General features: G+C 34.7%; 2 protein-coding genes and 1 long non-coding RNA gene across 5 annotated transcripts in view; 2 read left to right on the top strand and 1 right to left on the bottom strand.

The window, feature by feature from the left end:
- Positions 1-3,065, top strand: part of LOC144836049 (uncharacterized) — a 33,865-nt gene extending 30,800 nt beyond the window's left edge. For both annotated transcript variants that reach the window (XM_078691222.1, XM_078691221.1), the window contains exon 34: positions 365-3,065. In XM_078691222.1, coding sequence (XP_078547348.1) covers positions 365-429 — 65 coding nt within the window. In that variant the 3' untranslated portion in view covers positions 430-3,065. The remainder of the gene's footprint in view (positions 1-364) is intronic.
- Positions 3,066-6,721: 3,656 nt separating this feature from the next.
- On the top strand, positions 6,722-22,518 carry LOC144836283 (uncharacterized). 2 transcript variants are annotated; one of them, XR_013611162.1, is made up of 3 exons: positions 6,722-6,776; positions 22,202-22,335; positions 22,458-22,518. It is a non-coding gene; the product is annotated as an uncharacterized LOC144836283 (long non-coding RNA). The 2 variants fall into 2 exon arrangements; XR_013611161.1 differs by lacking the exon at positions 6,722-6,776 and adding an exon at positions 20,051-20,272.
- LOC144835391 (thrombospondin type-1 domain-containing protein 7A-like) lies at positions 8,229-20,126 on the bottom strand. The gene is made up of 33 exons (XM_078690476.1): positions 20,064-20,126; positions 19,694-19,873; positions 19,372-19,557; positions 18,872-19,048; positions 18,569-18,757; positions 18,246-18,434; positions 17,937-18,116; positions 17,602-17,778; positions 17,276-17,461; positions 16,956-17,141; positions 16,574-16,750; positions 16,296-16,484; positions 15,954-16,130; positions 15,585-15,770; positions 15,313-15,492; positions 14,992-15,168; positions 14,663-14,851; positions 14,396-14,572; positions 14,018-14,194; positions 13,679-13,864; positions 13,365-13,544; positions 13,072-13,257; positions 12,742-12,924; positions 12,442-12,621; positions 12,009-12,188; positions 11,505-11,702; positions 11,249-11,391; positions 10,875-11,094; positions 10,590-10,738; positions 10,062-10,284; positions 9,501-9,657; positions 8,768-8,961; positions 8,229-8,393 (listed from the first exon to the last, which is right to left on the bottom strand). The coding sequence occupies exons 1-33, from the start codon at positions 20,124-20,126 to the stop codon at positions 8,229-8,231; spliced, it is 5,886 nt and encodes a 1,961-aa protein (XP_078546602.1).
- Positions 22,519-23,203: the final 685 nt, after the last annotated feature.

Below are 23,203 nucleotides of genomic sequence, written 5' to 3'. Positions count from 1 at the left end.
GGACAGCCCTACTAAGTGTAAATTGTTTTGGGTCCTGAAAGGTTCTACTGTATTGTGATGCCCAGTTTGAGAAGATTTGACTGTAATACCAAAATTATTGTATTCTGTTTAGTATAAATCTATCCTTAGTTATTGCATGCTATGTTATGTCTTGCAAGATATAAATAATTACTCGTTCATTCTTGTGACACATTATTCATTCGGTATGGTGGAATGTGTTGGATTCATTGCAATTCAATTCTGACATCATAACATCTCATTGAACACACAATTGTGTGGCTGTGATTCAACAAACATTCATCCACTATTATATGATTTGTTATTTTAGGAATCAAATTTAACATGTCTAATATTTTTTTCATAGGTATGCGTTCTCCAAGAGGCACCCTTGGTCATTCTATGACACCAAGCAGATCTCTAAACAAGTGAACATGCAGCTGAACAAAATAGGTCGTCATTCATCAGTCGATAACAGATAATTATTATTGCTAAACAGTACTGTAACATATAAGAACCACTTCATACCAGTTGCACCGGTTCTATTATGATTATTATTATATTTAGATCTTACAATAATGTTTGTGCCTACTATTTTTTACTGATGTGTAAAAAACATTTTGAATGTGTCTTTTTTATGGATTTGCCTTATATTATTGAAAAATAATTGATTGATGTCACAGTAAAATACTTGTATTTTGAGGTATTAGTTATCTATTATTATGACAGATTTTAGCATATCATTGACAATGAAATATTAATCAATTTAATCACATTTTTTATAGTCTTGCACTTTAGTTAAAAAATGAATTATTAATTTTTTAAATCTAATTTCAATATCATTGTTAAACACACAAATCTACCAAATTGTATATACATTTTAATCTTAAATATTTAGATATTGGACACTTTGAATTTGAAATATGTTGCACTTTGCAAAAACCTCTATTAAGGGACCCAACAAAGTGTCACCTTAAAACTTAGTTCCCACTTTGATGACAAAGGTACAATATAAGTGAAATGCAACACAAGCGACAGTTCAGATGATCTGTCGCATCAGGATTGGTCGACTAACTTACTGTGGTTACTTCCTTGTGTTCTGTGTACAAATTTAAGAGGCGTGTCCCGCAAGGGGTTGACTGTATTACCCCTTGTATGTCTCAAAATCGGGGTTCAAATATTCAGTGTATATATATGTTTTGGAGAAAGAACATCTAAACAGTAATTCTTCTTAAGCCCTGTCTACACTTTATGTAAAAAAAAAAAGTGATGTGGCTATATATGGACATTATGATGTCATATCACTACCATATTTGGGCACATCACACTTTGTAGACAGAGCTTTAGCAAGTATTGATAGTTAATTCCTCTAAATTCAGTTTACTTTGTCATTCGTCATTTCTGTCCACCATTTGTGCCGCATCACTTTCACAGTTTTGATATTTGTTATGATAGTTGTATGCTTAATTGGCAAGTCACATCATGATACTGTAGGTACACACCCAAACCCCTGTTCCACCCTAATTATACCATTATTTTCTTTTAAATTAGAATGAGATTTTGGCCAAAGTATAGATAGAAACAAATTAAATGTAGAGTATGTATTTCTTGTAAAGTAAAATATTTTTTTATAAATTGTTGATAGAAATTTTGAATATAAATTGCTTAATTAAAGGTTCTTATTAAAATCCTATGCAATAACTTTAAAACAATTAAACAAAGAGAACATTATTTAATGCTTATTTCTTATAAAGATACAAAACACTTTCTGACAGTTATCTTCACAACAAACAATTGTCAAGTTTATTTATTTAAGTAAGCTTCTTGCGATTCTTTCAGTCATGCAGTGTGATGCCTACCTTTATGTCACGTTATTCTGAGGGATAGAATTTTGATCAACGGCCACCTTTAGGCTGTTGTAATGTTTTACAGAATCAGATTTCAGAGTACACAGTAAAAGGAATTTTTAACCTTACCTTTAAGTTGTACCTTTAACATGTCTCTTTTTCCTGAATTCTAGTATTAAGCAAAATTATAGTATTATTAATGATATTAATTATTATAGTTATTATATGAATTTTTAATAATAGGGAACAGTTGTTTGTAGTGGATGTTTGTGTTTTTTGCTTCAATAATACAATTTATTTGGGAACTTTCAAACATCTGTCCTTTTCTTCTATCTTCAGTAGAGTTGTAAATTTTGTATTTTAAGTAAATTGTGAGTGTTTTATTTAGTATTTTTAGAACATAGTTTGTTTATATAGATGGTTGCGCTTGAATGCTTTTTGTTGCATAGCAACTATGGGAAACTGAACACACCCCCACTGTCAGCAAGGTATCTATGAATATTCAAATTAGGTGTTAATTATGAATATTCATTGGTACTGCTTAAATGCGAGTTTGCATATATTGTTTAATGTTTCATGGATTTTCCTAAACATACCACCTACTAAACCAAAAACTTATACCTATAATTTAGGATATTTGGTCAAAAGTCAGAACTAATTTGCATAAACCCACCCATACATAAGCAGCTGTGTAACGAGCTCATGAATATGCAGTGTGTGAAGCCTTACAAAATACTATTTTGCATAATAAGTTTTTGTTTTCATTTTTTACACTGCTTGCTGAAATAATGTTGAGTATTAATTGTAATTGAGAAAGTATTGTTATACATATCATTGAAGTTAAATGAATTGTTTTGTTTTTAATTTTCACAATTTAATAGTTTTATTTTCATTTATGAAAGTACTTTAATTAGAACAATAACTGTTATTTTATACTGTACTTATTTTTAAAGTTATTTTTAATGTTTTTATTAAGGTTATCATCAAATAAATTTACAAATATTGTTTTAATTATGTTATTAATTATAATTGATATTTTGAGTCTTGGAACAAAAGTCACATGAACAATACAATGTTTAAAAAACGTTCAATGAATTGATTGGTTTATTACTGACCAATCAGCAATCGATTACGTGTGACTATTGATAATGCTGTGTACGTTTGTAAGAGTAGTGTTATTTACGTTAGACAGAATGATGAATAAAAGAATAGAAAGACAAACTTGTATTTGTTATGTAGAACTTATTTCATGGTGTGTTCAGAGTTTGAGCATAGACATTTTTATCATACCACCAATATAGTCCGGTGGCAGGAGGGGGGATATCACCACCCGAAAGGGGACAAATTGCCATCCAACTTTTCTAGACCAGAATTTTCCGTAGATTACGAATATGGAAGGTAATCGATCAGGATAGGAAGCGTTTTCGAGATATAAGGGGTCAAAGTTCAAAATTGACCAATATAAAAACATGCCTATATCTCTGGAAATTCTGGACCTAGTGAGATAATTTTGGTGTCAAATTGTTCACAATGTATATGTATATATTAGCTCTAACAGAACTTTCTTTGTAAAATTGACCGGAAACCCCATTTTTAGCAATTTTGACCTTTGACCTCTTTTTGCTATATCTAAGTAACGGCAGGTCGGAGAGAATTAAAAATAGAAGCATATTGTTCCCAAGATATACATTTATATTCAGTGTAACAGATGATATTGCTTGAAAATGACCGGAAGTGTGGTTATTAACCTTTGACATAATTGAATAAGGTTATAAAAACATAAATTAATAAATATTTGTCGTAAGGAGCCAATTTTGGTATCAAATTGTTCACAATATATATGTTTATACTTGCAATAATGCAACATTTTTTTCAAAAAGTGACTGAAACACTATTTTTCTGTAATTTTAACCTTTGACCTGTTTTTCTCATCTAAATAACGACATGGCATAGAGATTTCTAACGGCAAATTGTTTATAATAGATATTTTTATTCAATTTAATAGATTATACTGCTTGAAAAATACAAGTGTGATTATTGCTTTGAAATCCTGTACATAAGAGCCTATCGGGCGGATTTAATGCAAAGAGGTGTGGAAGGGGAATACTACTACTATACAGTACAATGTCTTTCAGAAACATTTGAGCAATTTCAATCAGGTAGCCATGTATCTCCAACGGAATGTACGGTTCATAGAGAATTCAGAAGTTACCCTTGGTTCATTTTGGCAAATCCATATGGGTTCCTTTTAAAAGGATTGAGGGTGCACAGACAGGCTTTTCCCATGGCTTAATATTGGAACCTACAGTTTTAGTTACCTGATATATTTCTTACACAGTAACTTATGTAGCCAAGTGCATTGATCCGATACAGGGGCCAAATGTAGAACTGAACATACAGTAGAGAAACACAGAAGGGTCTAAATAGATGACCTGCTGTTGTTTCATTTTAGGCAAAATCCAAATCGGTTCCTTAAGGATCGAGAGTGCACAGGCAGCTTTATTCCATGGTGCCTGTCTATATAAACCCACATTGTCACCCCTTATATTTCCATTATGGGGCTTAATGTCCATCCCTGGAGGACCGGCCTTTGGGGGGTTAATTTTGGCAAATCCATAAGTGTTCCTTAAGGATCGAGAGTGCACAGGCAGCTTTATTCCATGGGCCCCGCCTGTCTATATGAACCCACAGTGTCACCCATTATATTTCCATTATGGGACTTAATGTCCATCCATGGAGGACCGGCCCTTGGGTTAATTTGGGCAAATCCGTAAGTGTTCCTTAAGGATCGAGAGTGCACAGGCAGCTTTATTCCATGGGCCGCGCCTGTCTATATGAAATCACAGTGTCACCTCTTATATTTCCATTATGGGGCTTAATGTCCATCCATGGAGAACGACCGGCCCTTGGGTTAATTTGGGCAAATCCATAAAATGTTCCTTATGGATGATCGAGGGTGCACAGGGATATTTATTATATCTCTATGAACCCACATTTTCACCACACATACATTATTTCCAATATAGGGTCTCTTGTAGACCCACATAGAGAACCCCGAAAGGTCCATGAAGGATCGGCCCTTGGGTTCATTTGGGCAAATCCATAAATGTTATTTAAAGATTGAGGGTGAACATTTTAGTTTTATTTCATAATTCATCTATTATATATACTATATATTCAACTATTTACCCCATATTAATTTCTAATACAGGGCCTTATGTAGCACACCACATAGATATCCCAAAAGGGTCCTTAGAGGGTTCATTCAGGCAAATCCATATGGGTTATTTTAGAATCTTTTGTGTACCGGAAACTCTTTCCTGTATGGGCCAAACTATCTGTGGCTATATAAAAATTGTGGTCTGTCTGTGTATTGAGTTGTGGATTGAGTTTGGCCACCTGGATCTGCCTATGCCCTATCCTGTACGAATTGGTATTCTCTGGTTCTGATGAATAGTAGTTTATTTTCCAAAAACGAATATTGTAGCTCTAATAAATGCAACTGTATAGTGGCAAATCATTGAAGGTCAGCGTAACATTTTAACATCATAACATTTTAACCGTCATAATATTAATAATATTAATAATTTTATTATTTATTTTACAGTATTATTTTAATACATTTAAAATAATGCGCACTAGAAAAAATATAAAAATACCATAACTTCACTGATCAAATAATGTGATTACATTTATGAACATCAATCTCATAACTTTGCATTATTTAGTATATCACTTGTTCAAATGTTGACCTTTGACCTATATCAACTTGTGTAATGATAAATGTGCTCTTTTGATTGTGTATGATTGATAGATGTCTTAACAGAATGATAAAACATAACATTTTGTCCTAAATGTTAGTTTTTATTTGGGTTTATATGCAAATTGTGTGATTGGTCAATATTGACATTTGACCTTTAATTGAAAAGTATTTGTTTTATAAGGCGACTGAATAGATACCTATAACCATACAAATGTATTAAAAGACCAAATTGAACTTCAATAAATTGGTTATAATACATATGTATATAATACATTGTTATAATTGGTCAATTTTGAACTTTGACCCCTTATCTCTTCCTATTCGCTTCCTATCCTGATCGAAGTCTGATTTGATTAAAAACAGTATTATAATTATATTAATCAAAATTATAATGAAATAACATAACTTTACTAATCAAATAATTTGATTAATTGTAAAACCATCAATATCATAGTTTGGACAACTTTGCATTTATTTGTTAACTAATACGTGTATTAAAATGTTGACCTTTGACCTTATGTCAACTGATGAAATTGACCTTATGTCAACTGATGAAATGATGTATTCGCTCTTTTACATTGCGTATGATTGATTAACAGGATAAGAAAACATCCAATTTTTATTAATATAAGTTTTTATTTGGTTTTAGAGGTACGTTCTATGATTGGTCAATATTGACATTTGACCCTTAATTACAAAGGATTTTTTTTTCACAAGGTGATTGAATAGACACTTATAATCATAAAAATGTAATAAAAGACCAAATTGTGCTTCAATAAATTTGTTATAACACATATACATAATACATTGTTGTAATTGGTCAATTTTGAACTTTGACCCCTTATATCTCGAAAACGCTTCCTATCCTGATCGATTACCTTCCATATTCGTAATCTACGGAAAATTCTGGTCTAGAAAAGTTGGATGGCAATTTGTCCCCTTTCGGGTGGTGATTCCCCCCTCCTGCCACTGGACTAATAGGAAAAAGTAGCACATTACTGAGAGTGACGTCAAGATTACATAGTTTCCCGCCTTTTGAAGTGCGCATGCGTAATTTTGCATAATTTTGTCGACACTTGCGATGGTGGTGTAGGCTGCATAACTCCAATAGCTGTCTTGCTGTACAGAAAATAATTGAAATGGATTCATAACACTACTTGATATTGCAGGTAAGTTTATCGTAAAACGTTGAAAATGTAAAAGCAATAGGTGCAAGCCTGTAAAAATCATCTAAAAGCAGCTAGCTAGCCCAGCCTGGACTGATTTCATGACAGGCGGTCAGCATGACTGACGAAGAAGAACGAAGAAGTGTATTTCCCAGAACACATAAGAGGAGATTGGTAAACACGGTGATTTAGAATATCAGACACAAGAGTTGAGGTAAGATATGGTCATGTTATCTACTACTACTGTATAATACTGATATTATTCTTGTGTGTAGGCCTCAGTTATATCATAATTTAAATGATTTATTAGCCTAACTAGGCCTACAACTAGTGGCCTACCCAGAAGCCTAAACCTAGTTAGGCCTAAGGTAAATAAGGTTTGAGGCAATATAATGTGTTAATATAATTTACTCTTGGGCTTGATCAGCCTGTGGCCAACGTCATCTTGTGAGATAATATGGGCACATTTTGTTGTTCTGATATGTAAACAGGCCTACCACCACATTCTATAATTCAGTTGTATCAGAAGAAAAATGTATGCGATTGAACTGGGGGGAAGGGACTATCATTTCCTATTTGCACGACTGTTGACCTTGCATCTAATATACAGTTTTCTATCGGCACGGTTGACCGTGTGTTGTTAAGTTCTGTGCCGATAATACAACATAAGGGAGGTCAGTCAACTTTGTCAATAGAAAACAAATAGGCTCATGGTTGAACTTTCCAATATATTAAAAAAATGAATTTTATGAATGCTAGACAGTGCCAAAAGCTGCCATAAACAGATATTGACCGTCGGAACAATGCCGATAGAAAGCGTATGTACATGTAATGTATCGTGCCGATATCAGATTAGTAGTTTAGTAGCAAAATTACGACTTTGGTCTTATTTCAAAGAAGTAATTAATGTTGTCTAAATCAATATATTTTATTTAGCCATTATCGAAAGATATACAATGGATAGACACAGATTATATAACAATTCTTCAGATTTATTACAAACATATCTTAACAAATTTACAAAAATATATTTACAACTGAACGTTTTAACAAAATTAATACAGATAACTGCTATTGTAGTGTAATACATGATGCTTTGTGACATACCATATACTTCCATGTACAGTAAACACCAATTTTAACTAATATAAAAATATCGCTCTTTGTTATTTCAATGCGAATAAAATGTGAAATGCTCAAATGTTGAAACACCTATTATTTACAAAATAGAAAGAATACTGTACACAATTACAAATTAACAACCTACATGTTAGTTTTGTGTTAGTAGGCCCAATGTATTTTTAAAAAACAGTTTGATTAGGCCTATTTATAAAAGTTTAAAATCTAGTACGAATAATTTTAATTGTAGATTTTTTACCATCTAATTTTGCCGCACATTTTTACTAGGCCTTAATAAGCAGATTTGATTAATTTACACTACGACGAAACTGGGGTTTATGGAGTTGCTTGAACAGCGACGTAAGTTATAATATAACCACCACCTGTTATTGTTGCATCTGTATTTAAATGTAGTTCGACCTTTGAACTAGTAGCAGTTATAACGTAAGGTAGATTATCAAGTCTTCCACACAATGTTTCAACGTTGTCGCCATCTTTGATCTGAAATAGCAATAATATACATATTAATTACCGATTGAGTTCCTACAACATCCATAAATTAATTAAACTAATGTACCATCCAATTAGTAAATTATTGATGACCTGTCTGACATGATTGTGACATAGATATGGCCTAGTATTACCGAATTTGGCATTCGGCTGTTGCAATGAAATTGGTGGAAACACAGTTTTTCCTGTAAAAAATTCCCTCAGCTCGAACGGCGCGAATATCGATCATGTGATTCAAGAAGGAGGTCGACAACATGAGGTTTTGGTTTAGTGCTATTATAATATAGCCCACTGTATAATAGATTTTATCACGTGATTGTTTTTAGTTATTAAGCTTTGACGATATTGATCACATTAATACTAACCTCCAGGTTGTCAAACTTGCAGTCTAACTCCTCTTCGAGGTCAAAATTAGTAATAGTAAGTTGAACCAATGAACCAGTATTGACGCCATTATCAAGGTCAATTGTGACTGTGCAATGCAGGTCATTAGGGTAGCCAAGTGGATATTCCGGTGAGTAGATTATACCGGATTCTTCGGTATAAGTTGTTCCACAATCTGTAATAGAAATATATGAACGATTTTAAGTTTATATTCATATTTATAAGATTAGATAACAATGCATTATTGTTAGATATGGATACAGATTCGATTGGAGTTGAAACTTTCTTAAATATTACTAGCTGCTTATATTCCAATATTTGACAGTGTTGTCCAAGCTTTAAAGATGTATTATCCCCCAAAAACATGAAAAATGAAGATTAATTAAATCAGACTTTGAATATGTTATTTTGTAGTTTTAATAAAGTTAATCACTTCCATAGAAAAAAAAACTGAAAAAATAATGTTTTCACTTGTAAAATGACAAAATAAATGGTTACATTCAACTAAAAATCCATTGGCTGGCAGCCAATTTGATCATTTTTTGCTTTAAATTATATTTTTTAAGGTAAATACATTTTTTTCGATCCAAAACGGAATTATTTTTTCAGGGGGACAATACATCTTTAAGCAAACATAAAATGGGATACTATTTCGTATATGTAAGTGAAATTGAGTACGGCAGTAGGATATGTCGGTAGGACTAGAGTGCATACCATATGGTTCTGGACAGGCTTCATATCTACATTCTTGTTCAGTGACTGGTTTGGTTCCGATACAAAAGCTGTCCTCCACTGTTGATAACGGATCGTCTTTTGTCATTCTACATTCGACAGTTCTTGTTTGTACACCGCATCCACATGTTACGGAACACTAATGTTTAAAATAAAAAAAGATATCATAATGTAATTGTTTTATGCCAAAGGAGTATGGTAACACGGTACTGTGGGAATTAAATTAATTTTTTTCTCTATAGTTTAGACATTTAGTATAATTGTTATATGGTGATACAGATAAGCACATTGTGGGAATTATATTCATTTGGTGAGTTATATATAGACATTTAGTATATTAAAAATATATATATATATATATATTTATACTGTACGGCTTTCATATGATCACATATGTTTACAGTGGCTACAGTATTTAGTCTGTATGTATATAGCAAATAGCCTATATGTTCTTGGGTATATTGTATGTCTATAATATAGTACAGGTATATAGTATTTCTATAATATATTGTATAGTATATCTATAATATTATTGTTACTTACCAAACCCCATTCTGTGGCGTAATACGTTCCAGGACAAGGGAGATCATTGCACACTCGTAAATCTGTTGGCCGTTCGATACCTGCACAAAACGTTTCGTCAACATAACTGATATCATCATTGGCATCGGTATACTGGGTACAAAAAACACTTCGAAACTGTGTTCCTCCCTCGCAACTGACACTACATTCGCTCCATACGGTATTATCATATCTATATTGATATCTGTTAGTGAAGAAAATACAAATGTTTTAAAAATATATAGGCCTACAGTTTCATCTTTGATGAACATTTATTGTAGGTCTATTTGCAACGAGTTTGTAAGCAGAATATTACATGGCCCTGTCCAAAATAATGGTTTGCTAAAATATTCGATGGCTGATGAATGACAAGGGAGCTGACCATCACAAGCGACAGTCGCTAGTCATTGGCCAACTCGCATGCGTTGTGCTTACGTCCTAGCGGGAACCAAGCTTTAGTTTATTTTCATGTAGGGCTATCATTTATTACACAAATTTGCTGTAACTTACACTATACATGCATCGAGGTTACATATCTGTAAAGTGTCTGGTTTAGTATCAGGATTACAATATACATCATCGATAATACGACTAGAATCAGAGCTGTCTGTACAAGATACAACGCGGGTTTGAGTTCCACTTCCACACGTTACCGAACACTGTAATAAAATAAAAGACAGTTAAAATTACATCTACCAGTACAGTACTACATCAATTGCTATACTTTCGTTCGCCCGGATGTGTTATAGCTTTAAAATGGAATTATGACTGAGAAATTTAAAAATGGAAGCTTACCATCCAATCTTCAGCAACCCAGTTACCCTGACAAACAACTGGATCTGGTGTACAACTCTCTTCATCAGCTGGCTTATCGACGCCCGCATCATTACATACACTGTCTACCGCATTGACGACTAGACTGCCATCTTCAGGAATCCCGACGCAGAAGACATTTCTTGAACGTAACATGGTGCTGCAGTCACACTCACTCCAACCAGTGAGGAAATAATCGTACCTACAAATGAAAATACATAGCAGTAAGCACGACTGAAATACTTGGAAAACATAGAATAGGTTTCATGACACTTTTTAGGTTTATAGTACAATTGTTGACATACATGTCCAATTGAGTAGTAACTCAAAGACTCAATTAAATCAAAACAACTTACGTCAAACAAAGCTCAAGCTCACACCTTTCGGTAGTATCTGGTATAGTTTCAGGGCAAAGGTCAATATTAACTACTACTTCTGTAGATTGATCAACGCATTCAACTGTACGAACTCTTAAACCAGATCCACAGGTCACTGAGCACTATATAAAAGTAAACAATAAAGATAATTAGTAAGTTAATTCACAGCATTATTAAACACTGTTAATTGACAGATTGAAGTTTATATAACAACATAAAATTAATGTTCTTTTACCTCTCCGAATTCACCTACTGAGAAAGCATAAACAGGACAACTGCTAACTAAACCAGTGATATAACAGTTCTCTTCTGTGATTTGTTTTACTTCTCCTTGTGCAATGCATTCAACCTCATCTACTTCAATTTGTGTGCCTATAGCAACGCAAATGGCATCTCTGGTTCTGACAGAGTTTGGTCCACATGTCTCGGAACACTGTAAATGGTAATTGATTGGTATACATTGGTAAATATGTAGTTGTTTACAGATGCCTACTTTAAAGAGACATCAAATCCAATTGAAGGAATTACTGCCAGTTAGTGGAAGACATACAGTACAAATAGGCAGGAGGATACTCGAGTGTACTTTTCAACTGATTTGGTTGGTATTGACATTGATTGGATTTCTTTTTGAACGTGACTAGTCTGTACTAGAAAGACATTGGTAATGCTGTTTGGCAAAATGGGATAACAAATTAGTCAGTATCAGTTATTATTATACATTGCATTGGAATCAACTTACCGATGACCAACCAGTGTAAAAGTAGAAGTATTCAGGACACGTTATTGGTACATCTGAACATGTTTCAATGCTGGCTGGCATGGGGCCACAGTTGCTGAAGTCGGCAGGGTTCCCAGTCTGTGTCTCAACACATTCTACAGAACGCGTTCTTTGCACATTAGGTCCGCAACTGGCAGAGCACTATATTAAGAATAGAGCAGATGTTATTGTTTTGTATAAACGTTGTAGAAATAGTAGTAGTAGTAGTAGTAGTGGTGGTAGTAACATCACGAAGATGCATATGTTTCGCACAATGGTCCTACCTTTATTAACACTTCAACATATAAAATGGTCTCTCTTGGATTAGGTGAAGAATGTCTTTATGTCAAATGTGTTGATGCTTAGATGTATTTAAAATATATGTATAGTAAGATTGAAAAACATAAACACTTACAGCAGACCATGCTCCTGTAATGTATTCATACAGGATTGGACAATCTGGATATCCACATGATTCTACGGTTTGTGGCTGAGTTCCTGTACACAATGTAATATCCACGAATGTTCCTGTGCCAACGATTTGACAGAATAACTCTCTTTGACGGAAAGCATCAATTCCACACGTTTCTGAACACTATGATAAATATATTAAACCATGATTAATACAAGTGCGTATATGGCAGGATATCATCTAGTGCAGTGCAAGACTATATAAACCTCTGTGATTTTAATAATAATAATGATAAACACTTACAGGTCCGTATTCTCCAGTTACGTATTCGTATTCTAATAGACAGTCCTCGAGAACACAAGTCTCTAGTGTGCTTGGTTGTTCTAAACCTTCGCAATATGACGTGTCAACGGGGAAGCTAGTTGTAGACACCAGATAACATGTTAGTGTTCCTGTTCTTGTTCCCGCGCCACATGTTACTGAACACTATGAATGTAAAGGGTATTTGTATTAGTTTTGTTACTGTAACACAAAGTTTCTAAAATTATAACAACTTTAGCAATTTACCATTTCCTTATAATACACGATTTCAATCCAGATAAAATATTGTAACAATGTTTGTGCAAAACGTACCTCTGACCAATCGGTGACCCGAAATTCAAATTGAAGTTCATTAGGACAGACTGAAATCGAACAGGTCTGAGTTGTAGAAATAGTTGTCAATGCTGAGCAAAATACGTCATCAACTATTATTCCAGATAATGCATCTTGACACGTGACTATACGTGTTTGGGTTCCGACATCGCAGGTTGTAGAGCACTGGAGAGAGAACAAAACATGATTATTATGGAAAATAGATTATTCTAAAAATCATGATGTAATAATTTCAAATCATCAGTGTAAATAGCAAACGAAAGTAAACTTACCGTAGACCATTCACTAGCAACGTATTCATACACGGTTGGACAGTCTGGATATCCACACAATTCTACGATCTCTGGTCTAGTTCCTGTACACAGTGTAAGGTCGACAAATGTTCCTGTTCCAATTATTTGACAGAATAACTCTCTTTCACGATAAGCATCAGTTCCACATGTTGCTGAACACTACAAATAATACAATAATTAAATAATGCGTATACAATATTAGATACCATTTTGTTTACACTGTTATTGCCATAGAGACTCGCATTTGTAATTCAATTTTTGTAAAGTAACATGATAAATTCTGCAAAACTTACAGATCCGTATTGTCCAGTTACGTATTCGTATTCTGTTGGACATTCGCCAAGAACACAGGCCTCTACTGTACTTGGTTGTTGTAATCCTGTACAATACGACGCATCGACAGGGAAGGAACTGGTAGACACGATGTAGTAACATTGTAATGTACCTGTTCTGATTCCTGAACCACAAGTCACTGAGCACTATTGGAGTGAACATGATAAGAGTTAGCATTTTGTAGGAAATTCTACTGAAGAAAGTTTCTACTGAAGCTACTAGTACTACTGCATACTTCTAATAAATGGCATGCATGTTTTTTGAAACAGTAATTTCTGACACAATGATGAACATTTTACCTCAGACCAATCAATTACTTGGTATTCAAAAACAAGGCAGCTGGAAAATGTACATGTCTGAGTTTCCGAGGGAGGTGTCAAACCTGAGCAAAACCCATCATCAACGACTGCCATGGATAGTGCTTCTTGACATGTGACAGTTCGTGTTTGGATGCCATTTCCACACGTTACAGAACACTAAAAATGATAATAATATATATGATTAATCTATTTTGAATGACGTCAAGTTTATCTGTAGTAATTGGAAACATATTCCTACAGGTATCTAAAATGTCAACAGAAATCACTCGGTTAAAGGCACCATTTAAAGATGAAGATTGCGGCAGAAACAGCGGAAGACAAAGCAACAGAATATAAGTAACATCGAAATGAACTTACTGCAGACCATTCACCAGCAACATATTCATACACTGGACAGTCTGGATATCCACACAATTCCATCGTCTGTGGTGGAGTTCCTGTACAAAGTGTAAGGTCGACAACGGTTTGAGTTCCAATGATTTGACAGGATAACTCTCTTCCACGGAAAGCATCACTTCCACACGTTGCTGAACACTACAGTATAAGAAATATAATATAACCTAATTATGTGTTCTTTGAAGAAAATTTTCTTCAAAAAAGTATTTAATACTGTGGTACACTTACGGATCCGTATTGTCCAGTTACGTATTCGTATTCTTCTACTGGACACTCTCCAAGAACGCAGGCCTCTACTGTACTTGGTTGTTGCAGTCCTGCACAATATGATCCATCAACAGGGAAATTAATGGTACCTGACAGGTAGTAACACTGTAATGTACCAGTTCTGATTCCTGAGCCACAAGTTACTGAACACTACAGACGTAAGTGAAGATAGGAATGATTTGGGTTATAATCTAGTCAAGTGTTTATTACTAAAACATTCTAACTATTGCCATTAAAAGTACAAAACAAATAATTTCATCAAGTTTGTGAAACAATAGTAACAACTTTACCTCTGACCAATCGATTACTTGATATTCAAACACTGGGCAGCTGGAAAGTGAACATGTCTGAGTTGTGGAGAGAGTTGTTAATCCTGAACATAATTGGTTATCAACAGTTACACCGGTTAATACTTCTTGACATATCACTGCTCGTGTTTGGACGCCATTTCCACAGGTTACAGAACACTACAAAGAAAGAAAAGATAGTAATATAAACTAGATCTACTAAAATGTAGCCTGTCCATATCAAACATTTCAAATGACTTTTAGAGAAGAAGATTGTAATGTCAACTTTGTCTTTGATTAGAATCAAAAAGGAAATACACTTACCGTAGACCATTCTCCCTCGACATATGTATACAGGATTGGGCAGTCTGAATAGCCACATGATTCTACGGTTTGTGGCTGAGCTCCTGAACACAGTGTAAGGTCGACAAACGTTTCTGTTCCAACGATTTGACAGAACAACTCTCTTTGACGGAAAGCATCACTTCCACATGTTGCTGAACACTGTAAGAAGTATAATACTATTATTACAACGCTATTGTTCATAAACGCAATGTTTTATTTGAAGTTTAAAAACAATTACTGTAAGCACTTACAGGTCCGTATTGTCCAGTTACGTATTCGTATTCTGTTGGACATTCGCCAAGAACACAGGCCTCTACTGTACTTGGTTGTTGCAATTCAGTACAATATGACGCATCGACGGGGAAGCTAAGAGTATCCGACAGGTAGTAACATTGTAATGTGCCTGTTCTGATTCCTGAGCCACAAGTTACAGAACACTATGGAAGTGAAAATATTAATTAGTTAGTCAACTGTGTGCTGAAGTTTCTTTTGAATTAACGTTTATTAAGTATAAACGGTGTTTTTATTGAAACATTCTTGCTTTTGCAATACAAACTCATATAACGTGTTTCAACACAAATAGTTTTCAGTACTTTCTAAAAATGATATAAAAACTTTACCTCTGTCCAATCAATTACTTGGTATTCAAAGACAGGGCAGCTGGAGAGTGAACATGTCTGAGTTGTGGAGGGAGTTGTCAATCCTGAACACAATTGGTTGTCAACGGCTACACCTGTTAATACTTCTTGACACGTGACTGTGCGTGTTTGGATGCCATCACCACAGGTTACAGAACACTAGGGAAAGAGAAAGAATTGCAAATAAGTTCATCTAATAATAATGTGGAACTATGCTGGAGTTGCGTTTAAAAAAGCTGATTAACTACAGAATATGCAGTTAGCATAGCATAGCTGTTTTGATTAGATGATGTTATGTGTGCAAATGATATTCATTTCATTTACCGATCCATATTCTCCGGTTACGTATTCGTATTCAACAACTGGACAAGTCTCAAGATTACAAGTTTCAACAGTGTTTGGTTGCTGCAATCCTTCGCAATACGATTCGTCAACAGAGAAACTATTGGTAGCCACTATGTAACACTCTACTACTGTTGCTACTCTGGTTCCTGTACCGCAGGTTACTGAACACTATAGTGATATAAAAACAGAATAAGTAATTTATGCTAAAAGTTTGTTGGAAAGAAAAAGAAAAGTGTCAGTGAAATGTTGGCGCTTACCTCTGACCAATCAGTGACTCGATATTCGAAAACAAGACACTCTGAAAGTGAACACGTCTGAGTTGTTGGGAGAGATGTCAATTCTGAACATAACCCATCATCAACTGCTATTCCAGATACTACTTCCCGACACGTGACTATGCGTGTTTGTGTACCACCACCACAACTTACAGAACACTAAAGAGAAACAATAGAATGTTGTTATAAATGTATTTGGAACGATAATCAGTCTTTGTGCACCAATGTAGCAAAACAAAGGTATCTTAAGGAAGGTATTTTCAGTTAAGACGGGTTCCTTTTTAAAGTTTAAACTTTGTTCAGAATTGAATAAATTCAAGAAAGAGAAACCACATACATAAGACAGATAAGAAAATGAACTTACCGTAGACCATTCACCAGCAATGTATTCGTACACGATCGGAACTGGACAGTCTGGATATCCACATGATTCTACCCTTTGTGGCTGAGTTCCTGTACATAGTGTAAGGTCCACAATTGTTCCTGTTCCAACGATTTGACAGAATAACTCCCTTTCACGGTAAGCATCAGTTCCACACGTTGCTGAACACTATAAGAAATAGTATAATCGACTTAGTATAATATGTTCTTTGAAGAAAACATAGCAGTTTAATTGTTTATAAACTCATATTGCAATGGGAATATATCCTTTCTATGTTACGTTGATAAGAAGTAAATACTTACAGATCCATATTGACCAGTTACGTATTCGTATTCTACTGGACATTCCCCAAGAACACAAATCTCTACTGTATCTGGTTGTGGCAGTCCAATACAATATGATTCAACAACAGGGAAAATATTAGAATCTGACACATAATAACACTGCAAGCTACCAGTTCTGTTTCCTGAACCACAAGTCACTGAGCACTATGGAAGTAAACATTGCAATGATTTGGTCAATACTGTGTACTTAATCGCTCGGTGTAATATCTTACGAAGACATACACCACTTTATTTAGGCACAATCATGTTCGGTAGGTACATATCTTTGAATATAAAAACCTTACCTCTGACCAATCAATTGTTTGATATTCAAAAACAAGGCAGCTAGAGAATGAACATGTCTGAACTGTCGAAGGAGTTGTCAATCCTGAACACAATTGGTTATCAACAGTTACACCAGATGATACTTCTTGACACGTGACTGTGCGTGTTTGTATGCCATCACCACATGTTACAGAACACTGAAGAGAGAAAAAGAAATTACTAATACATTCGGACTGAGGAATTGTTCAATATTTAATTCATTTCAAAAATAAATGTTGCTCTTGAAGTGTGAGGTTGTTGCAACCATATATAGTTATATGATTCTTTTTACGTTGATATGAAGCAAAATATTTACCGTAGACCATTCACCAGTAATGTATTCATACACGATTGGACAGTCTGGATATCCACATGATTCGACCGTTTGTGGCTGAGTTCCTGTACACAGTGTAATGTCCACAATTGTTCCTGTTCCAACGATTAGACAGAATAACTCTCTTTCCCGGTAAGCACCAGCTCCACACGTTTCTGAACACTTTAATAAATTATGATTTAACTATTATGAAAGACTGATATGCACTTGAGATTTAATATACAACACTTTTTTTTAATTGAACATCATGTTATATTATATATGTTTGAAAATAATATTCATTTCATTTACCGATCCATATTCTCCGGTTACGTATTCGTATTCAACAACTGGACAAGTCCCACGATTACAAGTCTCAACAGTGGTTGGTTGCTGCAATCCTTCACAATACGATTCGTCAACAGGGAAACTGTTGGTAGCCACTATGTAACACTCTACTAATGTTGCTACTCTGCTTCCTGCACCGCAACTTACTGAACACTGCGATTGTATAGAAATAGAATAATTACTTTTTACTCCAAATGTGTTGGAAAGAAGAAGGAACGGAATTTTATAATAAGATAATAAGAATAAATTTTGCTTAAAGCGTAAAAGTGAAATTCGTGGAGGCTTACCTCTGACCAGTCAGTGACTCGGTATTCGAAAACAAGACACCCTGAAAGTGAACATGTCTGAGTTGTTGAAGGAGCTGTCAATCCTGAACAAAACTCTTCATCAACTGCTACCCCGGATAACACCCCGGATACTACTTCCTGACACGTGACTATGCGTGTTTGAGTACCATCGCCGCAAGTTACTGGACACTAACAAGAAAAGGAAATACATTATTGACCGACTTAGTTACAGTACAGATAATTAGATGTTTGTTATCTTTTGGTATTTTGGTACTAACTTGAGAAAAAAACGAAGAAACTTACTGAAGACCATTCACTAGCAACATATTCATACACTGGGCAGTCTGGATATCTACACAATTCTGTACTCGCTGGTGTAGTTCCTGAACACAAGCCACTATCAACATTGGTTTCTGTGCCAACAATTCGGCAGAAGACATCTCTTTCTCGATACGCTGCAGTTCCACAAGTTTCTGAACACTATAAGAACAGTATTGTATTAAATGACTATTGATAGTTAACTCCGCCTAGGACGTTATTTGTTGTTTTGAAATTACCTTTTGTGTATTGACCATGATCTAACAAAAAGCAACACGCTGTGAAATTTCAGAATACTATAGTACTGTAGTTCCAAAAGCTTTTTTAAAAGAATGTAACGTGTCCACATTTTCTTTGTGAAAATACATTAATTGTTTTCTTCGGCAGAAGATGACAAATGTATCAGAATATGGAAAATTTTTAATTGTGGTAAGTATTTTTTAAATGAATTAGGAAATTATACATGATAATGTAAATGTACTTACATCACTCCATTCTCCGATGAAAAAGAAATATTCCAAAGGACACTCGATGATCTGGCACGCCTGGGTTGATTCAATCACTCCTAGTCCACTCTCAAAACAAGTATTCAAGCTAACCTCTATGAAGTTCTCTAAGTTACGGCATTGAACCGTTCTTTCTTGACTTCCAACTCCGCATGTGGCTGAACACTGAAAAAGGATTGAGTTGAATATGATATTAAGTCTAGTCTCTACATTTCCAAAGTATGGTAATTTTTCTGGCAGCTACCACCATTTATTTACTTTTGATAGTAATTTAATGTAATAGATTGTCATTAATACTTACTGTAGACCACCCGCTAACAAAATAATCGTACAAGAGAGGACAGTCTGGATATGCACATGATTCCACTGTCTGTGGCGGAGTTCCTGAACACAATCCTATATCCACATTGGTATCTGTGCCAACGATTTGACAAAATACATCTCTTTGACGAAAAGCATCAAATCCACACGTTGCTGAACACTGGAAATAGATAGTGAACATAGTGATAATGTACATACATTCTCCAAAATACTAATTAGGTATTACTTTATATTATTATTTGATTATTATTTATATATGGCTCTAATGGAATAAGTGACTTTGAAAGAGAGAAAGCCGCCGTAGATTATTGTCACCATTAGGCCCACGTAAACTAGGTTTGTATACTCACACTGCTCCATTCTGTAGCAACGTACTGGTATTCTGCGCAAGAACTGGCGATACATGCCTGCATACTGGAAACCTCACCGAGGCCATAGTTAATACAAAACAAGACGTCGACAGATGCCAGAGTACTGTCGTCTTGGCATGTTACTGATCTTGCTTGTGTATTGGTATCACAAGAACACTGCAACAAATTTGTGGATATCAAAATTAAAAGTAGGTAGAAAACCACCTGCATATTATGCAGATCATGCTGTCCCTATACTGTGTAAAGTGTAATGACCTCCTCTATTTACTATTCTACTACAAAGTGTTTTCACTTCACACAAAGTAGAAACTATTCAAAAATACTTATGTTATTAAAGTGAACGAATCAGTTCGTTAAGCCTGGTTTCCACTAGGACGTAACACAAGACGTAAGGACAAATTAATCACAAGCGTGAATTATTTGAACTGTCGCTTGTCATAGGTCAACTCGCTTGCGTTGCGTCTACGTGTTAGTGGAACCAAGCTTTAAAAAAGTTATCGAGAAGATTGAAATACTAATACGCGCATGCTCATAACTTGTTCGTTTGATTCCTGCGAATAGTTAATCTAACCGTCTGACATATTGCTTTATCTGAAGAGATATACTTACTTCACCCCAACTTCCAATCATGTATGAGTAAGAGACTACACACTCCGGGAATGAGCATTTTTGAGTTGTGGATACCACCCCGAGTCCATTTTCAGCGCATGCATTGACATCAACAAACGTATTAGTATTTATGTCAAGGCATTCAACAGTTCTGTTTTTATATCCTGAACCACACGTGACCGGGCACTGAAATGAAAATGAATTCATTAATCAGAACTAAATTAAAATGTATTAATTTTTAAAACATTTATTTGTAGTTAAATGTGTTGTAGATTGTGTTTTTTTAACGGATATTACAGTTGTCAGTCTGTGACATCTAGACAATGCAATGGAACAATTATTGTGTGTAGGAATTGCATACATTGACATTTTGTCACACATGGCGTGTCATACCGCTAGAAGCGACACTTAAATAAAATCAAAACGCATTCTATTGGCGCTATAATGAAAAGAAACAAGTATTAGTGCCTACGATACTTCCAAGATTAAAAAAATTGGTACATGGTCCACTTACAATGGAAATGCATTGTGCTTGACATAATTTTAATTTTGTCAAAACTACAAAAAAATACATCAAATTGAAAAAACGCTAGGCATATATGCCAATTGTTAAAATACTGATAAATACAAAGAACGACGCACAGTAATAAAATGAAACTTTATAGGCAATTTTACTGTTTTAAAGTGGTATATAAGACACGGCAAGTGAGCTGTGTGTAAGGTCTGCACCAAGTGGAAAGATCTTCCTTAGATTAAATTAAAGTTATTAGTTATTGTTCTTTATTTTGGTCCAATATATAAAAACATACATCAGAAATTCCTCTTATATACACTGCAGAGATAGTAACAAATATACATACAAAATACAAATTAATATAAATTCACATATAAAATATCAAAAATATAAAATATCCGTGATGCCCCTGATAATATCTGCTATATCTGTACCAAACTATTCCACTTACCGCACTGAACTCGCTGACAACATATTCGTAGGCTCCGCCTGGACAGCTAACGGATTCACATTGTTCACTGGTGTAGAAGCCTTCCAAACTAAGTCCATCACAGAATGAATAATCCACTATAGTGCCACTCTGCGTCTCTTGACAGTAGACTACGCGAGTACGAGTTGCATCTCCACATGTTCTTGAACACTTTAAGATAAAATCATGAATATGAAAGTTTTGTGTTTTATGACGCGCAAAAAATGTCATGGTAATACTTATTGCATAATATCATTTAAGATCGTTACATTTTAGTAAACATGCCCATATGCTAGTTGCGTAAATCCAGAGATGGTATATTCTTGGAATGTTATTGTCCAATCACTGTCTTTTTACTTGAGTATGAAAGCCTGGCTGACTCCGCCTTCTTGAACATAACAGTCAAAACAGTTTTACCTCTGGCCCATTCAACTCATAACCATCATTAATTGTACCCTAATAGTATATTCAAGTTATCAATAATTATCACTTACCTCTGACCAATCAGTTGTTCCAAATTCATAGGTAATCACAGCGCATGCTGGAACATTACATAGTTCTTCGGTGATGGCATTGACAAATGTCGGCGATGAGGCACACAGTACAATGTCAACAGTTTCCAAAGTGTCTGCATTTCGGCAGGAGACTTCTCTTGTACGGTAAGATAACCCACATGTTTCACTGCACTATGTAATGGAGACCAACAATAACTTATGTTAATAGTATAAACATATTCTTTGCATTGGTGCATTAATCAGAGAAATCTCTGTCTTTTTAATAGGAATTGGTCGATGATTTCACGGAGAAATATACAATAAACTCATAGTTCTGTGCGATAGATTCTGATGTAAATTTGTATTACAGTAGGGCTCCTATTAAGGTAAGAACAACAAAGGTTAAAAGTATAACTTTCAGATTACTTATTATTAGTCGCGTGGACGCGACTCTATAGTTCACTATGTCGGTCGGTCGGTCTGTCTGTCGGTCTGTCTGTCGGTCCGGTATCACTGTGCATTGTAGCACGCGACTTAATGGCTGTTGGCCTTGTATTTAATCACATACTAGGCCTATATACAGGATTGTAATCTTCTCACTGACAATGCAAAATCTTACATTCGCGAGTAAAGTAACATAGAAATTAGATATTCTTCCGGGAAAAGATTTGCATTTATCGATAGATTGAAACCATGGAGTATTGAAACTGTGCTTAAAATCTATCGTAAACCTCTGTGTTTCAGTAATAGTTGGAAATAAATAAATGAATTAAACTTACATCTCCAAACTCTGTAAGATAATATTCATAAGTAGATATTTCAACAGGACAGCTTGGAAGCCCTGTGCAAACTTCTTGTGAGCTTTCAACTAATAGACCAGAACAAAGGTCATCGGACACGAGAAGATCCGTTTCAACTTCTCGACATTCCACATCACGTGATCTGAACGAACTGCCACAAGTAGCCGAGCACTAAAATATATAAAACGCAACTATGTTATGTAATGTTAATGGTGTTTTTAGACCTAGCTCTG

Source organism: Antedon bifida, chromosome 2 (genome assembly GCF_963402885.1).
Source record: "Antedon bifida chromosome 2, ecAntBifi1.1, whole genome shotgun sequence".
In the NCBI taxonomy this organism is placed as follows: Eukaryota; Metazoa; Echinodermata; class Crinoidea; order Comatulida; family Antedonidae; genus Antedon; species Antedon bifida.
Note: the sequence above shows the minus strand (reverse complement) of the source record. Positions and strands in the feature narration are given on the sequence as shown.